Raw genomic sequence first — 15,034 nt, forward strand, 5'->3', positions numbered from 1 at the left:
TCAGTCGCTCAGTCGTGTTCGACTCTGCGACCCCATGGACTACAGCACACCAGGCCTCCCTGTCCATCACCAACTCCGGGAGTCCACCCAAACTCATGTCCATCGAGTAGGTGATGCCATCCAACCATCTCATCCTCTGTCATCCCCTTCTCCTCCCGCCTTCAGTCTTTCCCAGCATCAGGGTCTTTTCCAATGCGTCAGCTCTTCCCATCAGGTGGCCAAAGTATTGGAGTTTCAGCTTCAGCATCAGACCTTCCAGTGAACACCCAGGACTGATTTCCTTTAGGATGGACCGGTTGGATCTCCTTGCAGTCCAAGGGGCTCTCAAGAGTCTTCTCCAACACCGCAGTTCAAAAGCATCAATTCTTCGGTGCTCAGCTTTCCTTATAGTCCAACTCTCACATCCATACATGACTACTGGAAAAACCATAGCTTTGATTGGAGGGACCTTTGTTGGCAAAGTAATGTCTCCGCTTTCTAATATGCTGTCTAGGGACCTTTGGGGCCATGTAATTAATGCTTTAATACAGGAATATGGAACTGCTCAGATAACACAGAAGAATGCATAGAAGACAAGGAGAGAAGGACCTGCCAGCAGGGGTGCAGGGAGAATTAGAACTGTGCCATGAAAGGCGAGTAGGAGTGTGCCAGCCTTTCAAGCTTGCTGATGCAGGCAAGTAACACCTGTCTTCCCCTGGCCTCTTGTTTCTGTCTAAATACCTCTGGAAGAGATTCTTCAGGCTAGGAACTGGGAAGAGTTTGCCTTTTTAAGGCAAAGGCCCAACATTTCCTAGGAATATATTGCCCACCCTCATGGTCCCGAGGTGGTTGACGTTGTTCAGAGCACTTTTTCTTCAGGAGCAATAATACCTATCTTATCCTTCCATCTTACCTGTGTGTAACACTTTAAAGCATGCCATCCCGGTGGATCCGGAGAAGGCAATGGCAACCCACTCCAGTACTCTTGCATGGAAAATCCCATAGACAGAGGAGCTTGGTAGGCTGCAGTCCATGGGGTTGCTGAGAGTCCGCACGACTGAGCGACTTCACTTTCACTTCTCACTTTCATGCATTGGAGAAGGAAATGGCAACCCACTCCAGTGTTCTTGCCTGGAGAATCCCGGGGACAGAGGCGCCTAGTGGGCTGCCATCTATGGGGTCGCACAGAGTCGGACACAACTGAATGGACTTAGCAGCAGCGGCATCCTCGTGGATAGATCAAGGCTTATATTATCGGGGCTTCCCTGGTGGCTCAGACGGGAAGGAATCTGCCTGCAATGCAGGAGACCCAGATTTGATCCCAGGGTTGAGAATTTCCCCTGGAGAAAGGAATGACAACCCACTCCAGTATTCTTGCTTGGAAAATCCATGGATAGAGGAGCCTGGCAGGTTACAGTCCATAGGGTCACAATGTGTCACACAGGACTGAGAGACTATTATTTCATTGGTTCAGGGGATTGTGGGGGCTGGCAAGTTTAGAATCTACTGGGCTGGACAACAAGCTGGAAATTCATGTGAGAGTTGATTTTGCAGTGTCTAGGTCAACTTCGGCAGGGCAGCCATTTATAGGCTCAGGCAGATTTTCAATGTTAGTCTTGAAGAGAGTTCCTTCTCCATTAGGAAACCCCAATCTTTGTTCTTAAACCTTCAAATAATTGGATGAGGCACACCCACGTTATGGAGGGTAATCCACTACTTTATTCAGAGTCTACTGATTTAAATGTTAATTACATCAAAAGAATACCTTCACAGCACCATCTTACCCGGCATTTATGTACCAGAGCTAGCTATATTGACACATCAAATCCACTATTACACACGCTGACATAAATCATGCAGTTTGTTCTGCCTGACATTAATCCACTGTTTTTTTTTTCCTTTCTTTTGATCATCATTGACTTTTTCAGAGTCCCTTATCAAAATGCATCCTTCCACCCGAAAGCAGAAAGATTTAGGGGATGAAGCTCCTCCTCAGCAGCTCTCTTGGCACAGGTTAACAGAAAGGGGAGAGCAAATCACAGATCCTCCATGCTGACTTTCATCACATCTTGAATTTTTAGAATGTGAGGTGTAGGCCTCCTGCCTCTCTCCCTGTGTCCTAGCCTGGGAGCTGCCAAAAAATGGAGCCTTGCCTGAGAGTGGGTGGTCCATAGGGCTTCCCAGGTGCCCTAGAGGCAGAGACCCTCCAGCCAATGCAGAAGTAAGAGACCCCTGATGGATCCCTGGGTCAGGAAGATCCCCTGGAGGACGGCATGGCAACACAGTGTTCTTGCCTGAAGAATCCCATGAACAGAGGAGCCTGGTGGGCTACAGTCCGTGGCTGCAAAGAGTCGTACACGACTAAAGCGACTAACACTTTTAATTGTGTGTGCCATTGCACTGCCTTGAATGAAGTGGCTCATTATCTCAACAAATTTTTCGATGTCTTCTGTTTGTTTTCAAGATTCAGTCCAGAGCTTTCAAATCTCCCTTTCCTTGACACCGCCATCCCAGACCAATGTGGGCAGCACTGGAAACCTGGAACCAGGTAAGATGGCTGATTCCAGGATGTTCCCTGGTGGTCCCCACCCGAGGTCTCGTCTGGTGGTGATCAGAACAAATCATCTGATGCCTTTTGAAACCTGCCAGTTGTTAAGAACAAGAAACTACCAGTCTCTTCTGAAACCCAGTTCCTCCTGATGAGAATTTCTGAGTGTCTTTGCCGAGGTGCGTTCGGGGTGGGGGTGGGGGAGGGTGGGAGGCCGCATCCCATGCAGAGTAGTGTGGGTGCGGGATGCACAACAGCGGTTTGCGACTAGCGAATAAAATCACAGTTACATGCGACTTTCAGAAAAACAACGAGTATGCAGTTGCTATGTCCCGTGCATTCTTTGGAACACGCTTATACTAAAAACAGTCCTTGTTTCTCTGAAAGTTAGATTCAGTTGGGCGCCCTGTGTTTGATTTGGTAACCCTAGTGCAGACATAAAACAGAAAGGAATTCCAACCCCTCACCCCACCTCACCCGGCCACCGCCACCATCACCGAGAGCTGTCCTTGTGCCATCAAGCCAAGCCGCAGTTGAGGATCTCTTTGGCAGAAAGAGGGCGCAGGCTGTGGCCACCCCCGAGGGCAGCCCCCCACCCCGCAGGTGGCGGCCCCCTGCCCGCAAAACCCACCTGCAGAGCCGGGAGCCACCGACCCAGACGCGCAGGGAAGATCGGAACTCCTGCAGCTCACGGAGCATGGTCTGAACCAGGAAGGCAGGATGAGCTAGAAAGGGAATAAAGTGGAAGAGCCTGGCGCTTATGATACAGAGTGAAGTAGGTCAGGAAGAGAAAAAAACATATGTATGTTGAGGCGTGTGTGTGGACTCTACAAAGATGGTGCTGAAGAACCTCTTTGCAGAGCAGCCGTGGAGACGCAGACAGAGGGAACAGGCAGGGGAGGAGAGGGAGGGACGAGTCCAAGAGTATCGCTGAAAAATACACATTATCACATGTGAAACAGAGAGCCACTGGGAACTGGCCGGCAGAGGCAGGGAGCTCAAATCTGTGCTGTGACGCCTGGAGGGGTGGGTGGGGTGGGGGTGAGGGGGGTTCTCGAGGGAGGGGCATGTCTGCCTACAGCTGACTGCAGAAAGGAACACACTACTGTAACGCAGTTATCCTCTAACTAAAAATAAATTTAAAGAAAAAATAAGGACCCGTGGTGCATGGGGAGAGCTGGTTCCTCACAGACTTAAGGGCAGGGAAAGGGACACTGACTTGATACTGACCAGCTTAAAGGCAAAGGTTCAAGGACCAGTGCTTCCTGTCCATCCAAGGGCAAATGAGGTCCCCCTTACCGACGGGGGAGACAAGGATACAAACCACAGAGGGTATTCATGGGATATCTGTTGGTGGTGACGCCTAAAACCACTGCCGAAACCCGGGATTGAACCAGGGACCTTTAGATCTTCAGTCTAACGCTCTCCCAACTGAGCTATTTCGGCGACTTCTGGGAAGTGGCCTCCTCGCATCTGTAATTAAATATCTGCTCCACTGTAGCAAAAGAAGGATTTGGATATACCGTTAGCAGGAGGTAGGCAAGGCCTCTATTTATAAGCTAAAAGTCATAATTTTACTTTTCTCTTTTTCTAACTACCTTGCTATTTGTTTTTCTCATGTAAAAATAAATCATGGACTTTTTTCATGTTAGCTATGTAGACCTATTTCATTCTTTTTAATGCTTACACCGTATTGGTTGTGTGGCTATAACACAATATACTTAATCAAATTACTAATGATGGACATCTTTATTTTTCCCTCAGTTTTCATTATTAAAAACAATACTGTAATGACTATCCTTTTGTATTTGTTTTTCTTGTTGAGAAGGCAGATTTCACAAAGCCAAAAGATATGAACGTTTGGAATTTTTCAGATATTGTCAAAGTGGTCTCAAGACATGTATGGAAGGAACAGATAGGAAGGCCATTTGTAAAGATTTCCAATGTAAATTTTCTGTATTGCCTCCCAATGAAGTATTATACATAAGGTCAGGGTTCAGTTCAGTTCAGTCGCTCAGTCGTGTCCGACTCTGCGACCCCATGAATCACAGCACGCCAGGCCTCCCTGTCCATCACCATCTCCCGGAGTTCACTCAGACTCATGTCCATCGAGTCCGTGATGCCATCCAGCCATCTCATCCTCGGTTGTCCCCTTCTCCTCCTGCCCACAATCCCTCCCAGCATCAGAGTCTTTTCCAATGAGTCAACTCTTCACATGAGGTGCCCAAAGTATTGGAGTTTCAGCTTTAACATCATTCCTTCCAAAGAACACCCAGGACTGATCTCCTTTAGAGTGGACTGGTTGGATCTCCTTGTAGTCCAAGGGACTCTCAAGACTCTTCTCCAACACCACAGTTCAAAAGCATCAATTTTTTGGTGCTCAGCTTTCTTCACAGTCCAACTCTCACATCCGTACATGACCATTGGAAAAACCATAGCCTTGACAAGACGGACCTTTGTTGGCAAAGTAATGTCTCTACTTTTTAATATCATGGTATCTCTATGTTAAAAAGCATTGATTTGCTAAATCTAAATATTTAAAGTGTACCTCAATTTTGTTGAGGCTGTATATTGTCACCCTGCTTATTTAAACTTATATGAATAGTACATCGTGTGAAATGAGGGGCTGGATGAATCACAAGCTGAAATCAAGATTGCCAGGAGAAATAACCACCTCAGCTATGCAGATGATTCCACCTTTATGGCGGAAAATGAAGAAGAACTAAAGAGCCTCTTGCTGAGAGTGAAAAAGCTGGCTTAAAACTCAGTCTTCAAAAAACTAAGATCATGGCATCTGGTCCCATGACTTCACGACAAATAAATGGGGTAAAAGTGAAAACAGTGACAGTTTTTATTTTCTTGGGCTCCAAAATCACTGCAGATGGTGATTCCAGCCATGAAATTAGAAGTTGCTTGCTCCTTGGAAGAAAAGTTATGACAAACCTAGACAGTACTAAAAAGCAGAGACATCACTTTGCCGACAAAGGTCCTTGTAGTCAAACTATGGTTTTTCCAGTAGTCATGTATGGATATGAGAGTTGGACCATAAAGAGAGCTGAGCGCCAAACAATCGATGCTTTCTAATTATGGTGCTGGAGAAGACTCTCGAGAGTTCGTTGGACTGCCAGGAGATCAAATCGGTCTATCTTAAAGGAAATCAACCCTGAGTTTTCACTGGAAGGACTGATACTGAAGCTGAAACTCCAATACTTTGGCCACTTGATATAAAGAGCCAACTGTTTGGAAAAGACCCTGATGCTGGGAAAGACTGAGGGCAGGACAAGGGGGTGCAGAGGATGAGATGGTTGGATAACATCAGTGACTCAATGGACACGAGTTTGAGCAAACTCCTGGGAGACAGTGATGGACAGGGAGGCCTAGCGTGCTGCAGTCCATCGGGTCGGAAAGAGTCAGACATGATTTAGTAACTGAACAACAAAACCTCAATTTTTGTAATCTCATCTCGGCATTTAAAAACTTTGAAACATAAAGACATCATCAAAAAGTGGAATTGACTCAAACCTCTCTCAAACCCTGAGAAGCAATCTGTAGTTTAATAATATCCCCTAATATGCTGATTTATCCCACCTTCTCCCATTTCATAATTTTTGACCCTTCGCATTCATATATTGTATATGTGTATATAATTGCAGTAGCCCAGGCTCTAACTGAATAATAATCTCTGCAGATGGGGCTCAGAATTATATATTTTTCTAACTTCCAGGTGATTTCAATGTGCAGCCTCTCAGCATCTCATTCAGTTTTTGCAAAAATGTAGCCATTACATTTGGTCCGATGACTTGAATTTTTATTGGGATATAGTTGGTTCACAGTGTTGTGTTCCCTTGTGGTGCACAGCAAAGTGAATCTGGGCCCGTGTTTCAAATTGCTTCCTTAAGCTCGCCACCGGCTCCTCCAACTCGGAATGCCCAAAGTGAGCCCGTTTTTCCCTCTAGACTTGTTTAGCTTGCTACCACCTTCCATCCAAGTTTCCAGAGCGGGAAAAATACAGATTCCTTCCTCCTTCCCTCTGCTCTCCACCAGTAGTCATGCTCAGGCGCTGTTCATTCCTGTTCAATATTAGCGGAATTCCCACACCTCTCATTCTCACAATTTCTCCAGCCTCTTGATTGAGTGAGTGCCTATCACTCATTTCCACACTGGGACTCAGGATCCTGCTTACAGATCTCTCTCTGGCTCCCTCACTGAAAACAAAACCAAGACTTCTTTGAACACTGAAGTATATAAAGACTTCCATGACTTGTGATTCACTTCTCCCCATCACCGAATCAGTGTCCTCTCCTTGACCCTAAACTCCAGCCATTCATATAGCCATCCAAACTCAGGATGCTTTCCTTCATTTTGGTCCTGAATTTTTGGTCCATGCAGGATTTTATACTTTGCTCTTCTTCTAACTTGCAACTCTCAACGCAGAGACACTGTCCTGGTTGTGGAAGGCTTCCGTGAACGTCTTTATCAGCACCCCCCCCCCCACCCCCCGCCCCACTCCCTGTAGGCGAGTTGCCTCTCTACAGTGCCATTTGTCAACCTAGATTGTAATTGTCCATTTATCTGAGCTCGTTATCCCTAATGTATATTATGTAACAAGTTGGAAGTCAATGTTTAATGAATGAATGAAGACATACTTAGCCATATCTATCTCAGGGCCTACTGGTTTTTTGGAATGTGTTAGTCACTCAATTGTGCCTGACTCTTTGTGACCCATGGACTGTAGCCTGCCAGGTTCCTCTGTCCATGGAATTTTCCAGGCAAGAATGCTGGAGTAGGCTGCCATTCCCTCCTCCAGGGGATTTCCCGACCCAGGGATTAAACCGGTGTCTCCTGCACTGCAGGCAGATTCTGTACTGTCTGAGCCACCAGGGAAGCCTAAACATCTGGTTCTTTACTAACTTCTAAAATTACCTGATCAAACTCAGGTGTGACTTCCACAAGGCTATTTATAGAAGAATCTGCGATCTCTAGTTTTCACCTTTAAGGAAACTGCATCTGATCAGCTTGGTAGCTTCCCCTGCGGAATCAAGGTGAACCCCAAGAGGAGCACTTTGCCTGAAAAGACAGTAGGGAGGACAGCCTGAGATGAATGCAACCACCGTTTATCTTATGAACTTTGGAATGGAAAACCATGGACGGCCTCGGGAATGCTTCCCACAGGGCAGGGCATGTTACTGGGCAAAAGCTTTATAAACCTTTAGAAGCAAACTCTTAAGTTTTTATAACAATGTTAAGAGCTTCACAAGATATATACCTTATAGTGAATACGTTCTAGTGATTTTTCTACACTTCCTTTTAGGATTATAAGTTGATTTTCATTTGTCTCGCTGAAAGTAGAGCAGATCCTTGAAATATAGAGGTTTAATGTTTTTGTGGGACTTCAGAGGTCCCTGTGGAGAAGGAAATGGCAACCCACTCCAGTATGCTTGCCTGGGATAATCCCATGCTCAGAGGTGTCCATGGGGTCACAGAGAGCTGGACAGGACTGAGTGACTGGGCAGAGTTCCCTGACGGATGCAATAACATGTCACTTTGCTAGGTCATACATAACTGAATCATGAGGAGGGTAGGCTCCAGGGACCTCTGTCCCAGCCCATCATGTCGCAGCAGCCCCTTGAAGGGCTGAAGGAAGGGCCTTGAAAGGATGGAGTGGAGCTCGACAGCCTCACCCTGAATGGAGAAAGAACGAGGAGAAATAGCACGACACCCCTCACGTGTGGAGTCTAAACAGAAAGGACACAAATGAACTCACGAAGCAGAGACTCACAGACTTAGAAGATGAACTTACGGCTGTGCGGGTCACCGTGCAGGGAGGGCCAGCCGGGGAGTCTGGGATGGACATGCACACACTGCTGTGTTTTATTTAAAATGGATAACCAGCAGGGCCTATTGTACAGCACATGGAACTAACTCTGTTGAATATTATGTGGCAGCCTGGATGGGAGGGGATTTGACGCGGGCAGAATGGATACACGAATATGCATGGCTGAGTCCCTCCGCTCTTCACCTGAAACTATCACAACGGTGTTCATCAGCTTTACCCACCCCAACACAAAATAATAAGTTAAAAAAATAAAGGATGTTGAAATGTTTTGGGTACATTCGAGTGTCCCTATTGGCGGAAATTACACATCTCCTGCTGTTCAAGATTTCAGGATGCACCTCTCACAAATGTCAGGGGTCTGCCACCATGCTGTAGCTGCCAGAAAAAGCCACTGCTGATACTTCACACCCAGCCCACGATGGGCATCGGGCAAATGACTTGTACCAGATCAGTGGCCTTCCCAAGAACCAGGCTCGAAAAAATTAACCCTGACAATGTAACTGATTTTGTGGGCAGAGAGCCTTGAGCAGTGAAGGCGTCAGGAGGACGGACTCCGAGAATGCTCCTTCCTTCAGGTAGGACTCCTCACACGGTATCATCCACATTAAAAGCTTCTGGAAAGAGAGGTACCCATTTCTTCACAATGTATAGCCCAGGAGGAGGAAATGACTTAGCTACCCGCTGCCTCCCCGCCCAGTGTCTCACAGAACACAAGGTTGCAGAGGTCGCAAACTCCAGGGTTAAACAAACCCAGCTTGGAATTCCAGTGGTGTGACTAACCAATCAACTACGTGACCTTGAGTAAATTAGTTTATTTTCTGGGCGTCTTTCTTCATAGTCAGCGTGACAACTATCATGAATGTCTTAAACACTGTTTAAGGGGAAGTCAGGCAACATTGAGCGCTCCAGTCTCAGGACCCTGGACACAGAGACACAGACTCAGAGGACAGGGACCGCTCCCCCAGGCCAGGAATCGGCACTGGCCTCCTCCAAGGTCTCCAAGCCCCTTCCACGGCTTTGCCCACCTTCTCCCCTCTTTGAACTTTGCAGAGAAAAACTAGACTATCATTTTCCGTGTCCTGACGTCTTTCCAAGGTCTTCCAATCACCTCTCTTGCTTATGCTTCAAAACACAGAATTTGAATCCCTGTGCGGATCAGCCAAGACCCTGAGAATTTATACAGGTGGGTGAAGTTAAATTCAAACATCTGGAAGCCCATGCCCAGTTTTTCACCGTTTCCCACGAAGATCAAGGTCCCGGACTCCCAGAAAACAAATCACCATGGGGCCAGTTCACCTCTTCCCGCCGCCTCCTACTCAGTAGAAGTGAATCAGACAAACAATCTGACTTTTTAAAAATTATTTAATTTAGTAGTTTTCTTGGAAAAAAAAAAACAATAAGGCAAAAAAAAACCTGAAAATATATATAGTTTTGTTTTGCGTCCGTGTGACTTTATTTCACCTGAAGGACTCGAAGCTTCTTCCTTGAGCAGGACTCTGAGGATCAGGCTGGAAACGTAGTGCAGATAGAGGAGGCAGGGGTGGGCGGACAGAGCAGGAGTTCGGTCTCCGGGGGTCCCGCCAGCCGAAGCACCCACCCCAGGAGCGGGTCGCTGCTTCCGTGGGCCTCCCTGGAGGAGGCAGGGCGCCGTAACCCCTCGCTCGTGCTGGAAGCGAGTCCCCGGAGGCAGCGTCCCTGCGGGCCCGGCTTCCCCTGGAATGATTCCCCCAGGGACCCACGCTGGCTGAGGCTCGGCAGGTACGGAACACTAACAGAACACCAAGGAAGAGCAGACAAGGAAGGCACCTCGATTTGCGATCCTCAACCAAGGGTGGGTGGGCGGCACGGGGTCAGATTTCTGAACGAAGACAACTGAAACGAAACGCGGGACAGAAAAAGGAGACCGGGGCCCAGCAGGCGCGGCTCTTACCCGGCCCCAGTTCCCAGCGAGGAGGACCAGCTACGCGGCGCTGCTGCGCGCGGACAGAGGCGGGCTGCAGCGGGAAACGCCCCTCCTGCCCCTCTCCCCACTCTCCCCCCGAAGGAGGAGGACAGGACGCTGGGCAAGGGGCAGGGCTTTGTCCTGCAGAGGCAGGTGAGGAGAGCGGAGCCGAGATGGCAGTGGGCGCCCAGGATGCGACCCGCGGACACAGACCCTGCTGGGTGACCGCCGACGGGCCCGCCCAAGGGGAGTTCCCATCCGCACGAGTGTGTCCGAGAGTTCCGGGGAGACAAGTGAGATCAGAGAGCAAGATTCTTACCGGGAGGGAGGGAAATCAAACAGAAAATTCGGCCTTTTCTCTACATATATATAATATACAGGTATTAACACATTATTCCAAAAGTGGCTTCAGTCCGTGGGCTCTGAGAGATGGTGAAAACTCACTCGGGATAAACGCCTTCTCTCGGATTCTGAAGTCTGTCAGAACGGGGCAGGTAATGCTTCGTCCCTCGGGGCACAAACCTGAGCGGGTACTGTGCCCGGAGCAGAGATTGGAGGGAGAGAGAGCGCGCGCGCACACGAGCGAGCGAGCAGCCAGGATCGCAGAGAAGGCGGCGGGGACGGTGGGGTGAGGGGGCGGGAGAGCGCGGCGGCCAGCCGTGTCCACGCGGCCTTGTGCTCCGGGTTCTCCGAAGCTCTCTGCCTGAGGGAGTCCGTAAAGTGCCGCCCCCTCCCCACCCCGCGAGGAAAAGGCGACCCTCCTGCGCCGCCGAGAGGCCGGGCGGCCGTCAGGGAAGGCGGAGAACAGCGGGCTGTGCCCACGAGCGAAGACACTTCCTTCCAAGGACGGCCTCTGCGCGTCCTGGTCCTGCAGACGAGCCCCTCGCGGGCGCCCCGTGCAACCCCAGGAGTCTCCTGGGTCACGCCTCGGCTCCACCAGGGCGCTCACCACGCTCCGTCGCCAAGTCTGAGCGTGTTTCTTTTTCGAGGATCAGCTCCCGCTGCACAGCGCCGGGAGCCCCGCAGCGTGCTCTGCGGGCCTGGCTGAGTGGCTGCTCCGGGGGGTGAGGGCCAGCATCTCGGTGGCGCCAGTGGGGCCCCCGACTCTGGGGACGTGGGGGGCGCCTCCTCGACACGCACGCGGGGTCCAGAAGGTTGATTTCAGGGTCAATCAGCTAAGGCAACCAGCCAATCACCACCAACGGCGTCTGCTTCTGGTGACTGATTCGCAACAAGTGATTGGTTAAGACAGACGAGCTCGGAGGCAGCGCCGCAGCAGTCCGCAGGCTCCTCCTCCTCGGCGGCGCCTTCAGAAGATGTCGGGGCACGAGTCCCAGTCCTGCCGCTCCTTGCACTCCCAGTAGCCGCCCCGGTAGATGTGCGTCAGCTCCCGGGTCACCGGGTCCTTCCTGCGCTCGAACCACAGCGCCTTGTAGGGGTCGTGGGCCGCGCCTGTGGGGCAGGAGGCGGGATCAGGGCCGCGGGCGCCTCCCTCAGTCGGGGCGCGGACACGTGACGGGGCGCCCTTACCATCCTCCGTGGCCCTCATGGCCTCGGCCTCGCGCTTCTTCCTCGCGAGCCGCTGCTTCTCCTCCAGGCGCTGCTTTTCCGCGTTCGCCTCGTCCCAGCGCCCGTTCTCCATCAGCCTCTGGTCGGGCCGCAGCCGGCTGTCGGTGGGCGCGGTGCCGGCCTCCCAGGCGTTGAGGGTCAGAGCCAGCTCGGAGAAGTAGTACATGTTCTCCGCGTTCTTCCTGCAGGGCAGGGGTCAGGGAGGGACGGGCACCGCCAGGGCCCAGTGCCCCGGGGGCTGGAGCGCAGCTGAGCTAGCCCCGGGGATGCAGCCCCAGGTGTCCACAGAGCCTGTCGGGGCGCCTAATTAAGAGGCCCGGCGGGGCCACCCCCGGCCCTCCCAAGGCACGTCCCCCCTCTCCTCCCGGGGTCCCCCAGCTGGATGGTTTCCCAGGTGTGGGTTATGCTCAGTCGAAATTGGTAAGACTGAAACATTCCACTAAATAAAACCTCAAACTTGGTTCCTTTTGCTCTTTTCTACCACGTTCTGGGGTAACCTTGGCCATCACTAAGGACTGAACATATCAAATGATGGCAGCCTCCACCTTAATTATTCCCAACGTCCTCGCTTACTCCTTGGAAGAAAAGTTATGACCAACCTAGACAGCATATTCAAAAGTAGAGACATGACTTTGCCGACTAAGGTCCGTCTAGTCAAGGCTATGGTTTTTCCCGTGGTCATGTATGGATGTGAGAGTTGGACTGTAAAGAAGGCTGAGCTCTAAAGAATTGATGCTTTTGAACTGTGGTGTTGGAGAAGACTCTTGAGAGTCCCTTGGACTGCAAGGAGATCCAACCAGTCCATTCGGAAGGAGATCAGCCCTGGGTGTTCTTTGGAAGGAATGATGCTGAAGCTGAAACTCCAGTACTTTGGCCACCTCATGAGAAGAGTTGATTCATTGGAAAAGACTCTGATGCTGGGAGGGATTGGGGGCAGGAGGAGAAGGGGACGACAGAGGATGAGATGGCTGGATGGCATCAATGACTCAATGGACGTGAGTCTGAGTGAACTCCGGGAGATGGTGATGGACAGGGAGGCCTGGCGTGCTGCGATTCATGGGGTCACAAAGAGTCGGACACGACTGAGCGACTGAACTGAACTGAAGGACTGAACATATCAAACGATGGCAGCCTCCACCTTAATTACTCCCAACATCCTGGGCCTTATCTCAGGGACCGCCATATTGCCATAAGCCTTTAGGCCACAGGAGGTAGGCATCTTTCTCTCTCGGCCACTTCTGAACAGTTTTGCTCTAAATTACAAAAAAAATATTCTTCTCAATCAAAATTCGAAGGACCTCTGGGTGTGTGCATGTTCAGTCGCCAAGTCCTGTCTGACTTTGCGACCCCATGGACTGCAGCCTGCTAGGCTCCTCTATCCATGGGATTTCCCAGGCAAGAAAACACTGGAGTGAGTTGCCATTTCCTTCTCCACCAAAGGACCTTTAGGAGACACCAAATTATTTTTTGGCAGGTGTGGTCTGAGTCGTTTGAATTCTCCTGGGACAAAGCAGCTGACAACCCCACCCCACAGGGCCGCCTTGGGGTCCTCTGCAGGCGTCCACACTGGCGCTGGTCCGTGCAGACTGAAGCAGGAGGGCAGGGGAGGGGCCAGCGAGATACTCACGGTAAAGGGTTCCGCTTCCAGAGCAGCACCCTGCTCTCCTCCGCGTCGTGGCCGCGCTGCCGGGCGTCACCCCCGTTCTCCCCGGGGACCGGCTGCACTTTGAAGCAGTCCATTTTCTCATCCCACGTGCCCAGCAGCGCGAAGTGAACTCTCCCCGACGCATCGGTCACCTCCCCCGTCACCTAGGGGTGGAGAGCAGGCTCAGGAGGGCGGCACAGAGCCTGCGCCCCTGGGTCATATCGGCTGGCACCCTGCTGCACAGACTCCGGGGAGCCGCTCGCTTACTCCGTGAGCGTGTGCCTCAACTGCCCACAGGAACAGCGTCATGAACGGGGCCTCGCTGCACTCTGTGGCACGGCGGTTTCTGCCGTATGACGTATGCAGAAGGGCCTGATCATACTGGGTATTACGCTGTGTTCTTCTCCCCAGAAATCAGGGAGACCACAGACGGACCTCTTCACTCCCCCAGCACAACTCCCGGCACAGCTCCGCTGCGGGGCTAACGGAAGCCTCGCCTGACTTCACAGGGGCGGCACCCCCGTGCCTGCTCCCTGCGGTCCTCCCCTTGGCCCTGCTGCAGCGTTTCCCGTTCTCAGGCTCTCACGGTTCTTTCTGTTTGTTGGCCACATTCGCTCAGTTTGCAGGGTCTTAGTTCCCCGACCAGGGATCGAATCTGGGCCCAGCAATGAAAGCACCCTCACCACTGGGCCAACTCTAACCTCTCACTGCTCTTGACTTTCACTTTCTACCTTGCTGTCTCTTGCCGAGGTTCTCCTTTATCACTCCTATCTTTTGCACACACACACACATCCGTCTCTGCCAGCTCCAAAGGAACAGACTTCCTGCAGGACATACCCTCGCTGAAGAACACTTTAATTCCAACTTCGCTTACCTTTCTTGCTACGTCCCGAGAGAAGTAGCTGTAAGGAACAAACTTAAGATTGCACTTGTCTCCCGTCTTGTGATTCACAATGTCGATTTCACCAGACTATGAAAAGAGCAGAACCGTGGATTGTCTCATCAGGACCGAATGACCTGGACACATGCTAAGCCCCCCGCCACGTGATTCCTTTCTTTTCAGTCTTACGTTGAGAGCTCGTACACTGGAGACTCAGGTCTCAGTCATTCTTGAGATGCTGTGAAATGCTTTTCTCATCTTGGTATTCCTGGTTGCAATCAAGGCCAAATGACCTTTTTCTTTATTTTAAATTGTGCACCACGTTAGGTGGCGTAATTCGACCTTCAGCATACACACTGATATTCATATAGTAATTTACCTTCCCAAACCAATCCTCCACTCGTAGTCTTCATGAACTCTGTGCTTAAATCAAACGATTCTACTCACAGTTCCAAGACTACACGTGGTGGGCCTTTCTGTATCTTATTTGTCTCATTCTCTCCTCCCTTCTATCTTGTGAACCCCAATCCACTCTTGAAGACTCAGTTTCATTCCCACACCTACTATGAAGCCTCTCCCACTGCTCAGACAATATTCCCTTTTTTCCTAAATTTACTGCAACCATTATCTTAAGA

At 50.6% G+C, this 15,034-nt stretch overlaps 1 protein-coding gene and 1 non-coding gene across 3 annotated transcripts in view; both read right to left on the reverse strand.

Moving 5' to 3' along the window:
* Nucleotides 1-3,900: 3,900 nt before the first annotated feature.
* Nucleotides 3,901-3,973, reverse strand: TRNAF-GAA (transfer RNA phenylalanine (anticodon GAA)). Its single transcript has one exon. It is a non-coding gene; the product is annotated as a tRNA-Phe (tRNA).
* A 5,734-nt stretch (nucleotides 3,974-9,707) lies between these two features.
* The window catches only part of OSBP (oxysterol binding protein), a 29,548-nt gene continuing 24,221 nt past the window's right edge, over nucleotides 9,708-15,034 (reverse strand). For both annotated transcript variants that reach the window (XM_069553252.2, XM_069553251.1), the window contains exons 11-14: nucleotides 14,394-14,489; nucleotides 13,502-13,683; nucleotides 11,836-12,056; nucleotides 9,708-11,757 (exon numbers count right to left, since the gene is read on the reverse strand). In XM_069553252.2, coding sequence (XP_069409353.1) covers nucleotides 11,615-11,757; nucleotides 11,836-12,056; nucleotides 13,502-13,683; nucleotides 14,394-14,489 — 642 coding nt within the window. In that variant the 3' untranslated portion in view covers nucleotides 9,708-11,614. The remainder of the gene's footprint in view (nucleotides 11,758-11,835; nucleotides 12,057-13,501; nucleotides 13,684-14,393; nucleotides 14,490-15,034) is intronic.

Source organism: Ovis canadensis, chromosome 15 (assembly GCF_042477335.2).
Source record: "Ovis canadensis isolate MfBH-ARS-UI-01 breed Bighorn chromosome 15, ARS-UI_OviCan_v2, whole genome shotgun sequence".
Taxonomy (NCBI): Eukaryota; Metazoa; Chordata; class Mammalia; order Artiodactyla; family Bovidae; genus Ovis; species Ovis canadensis.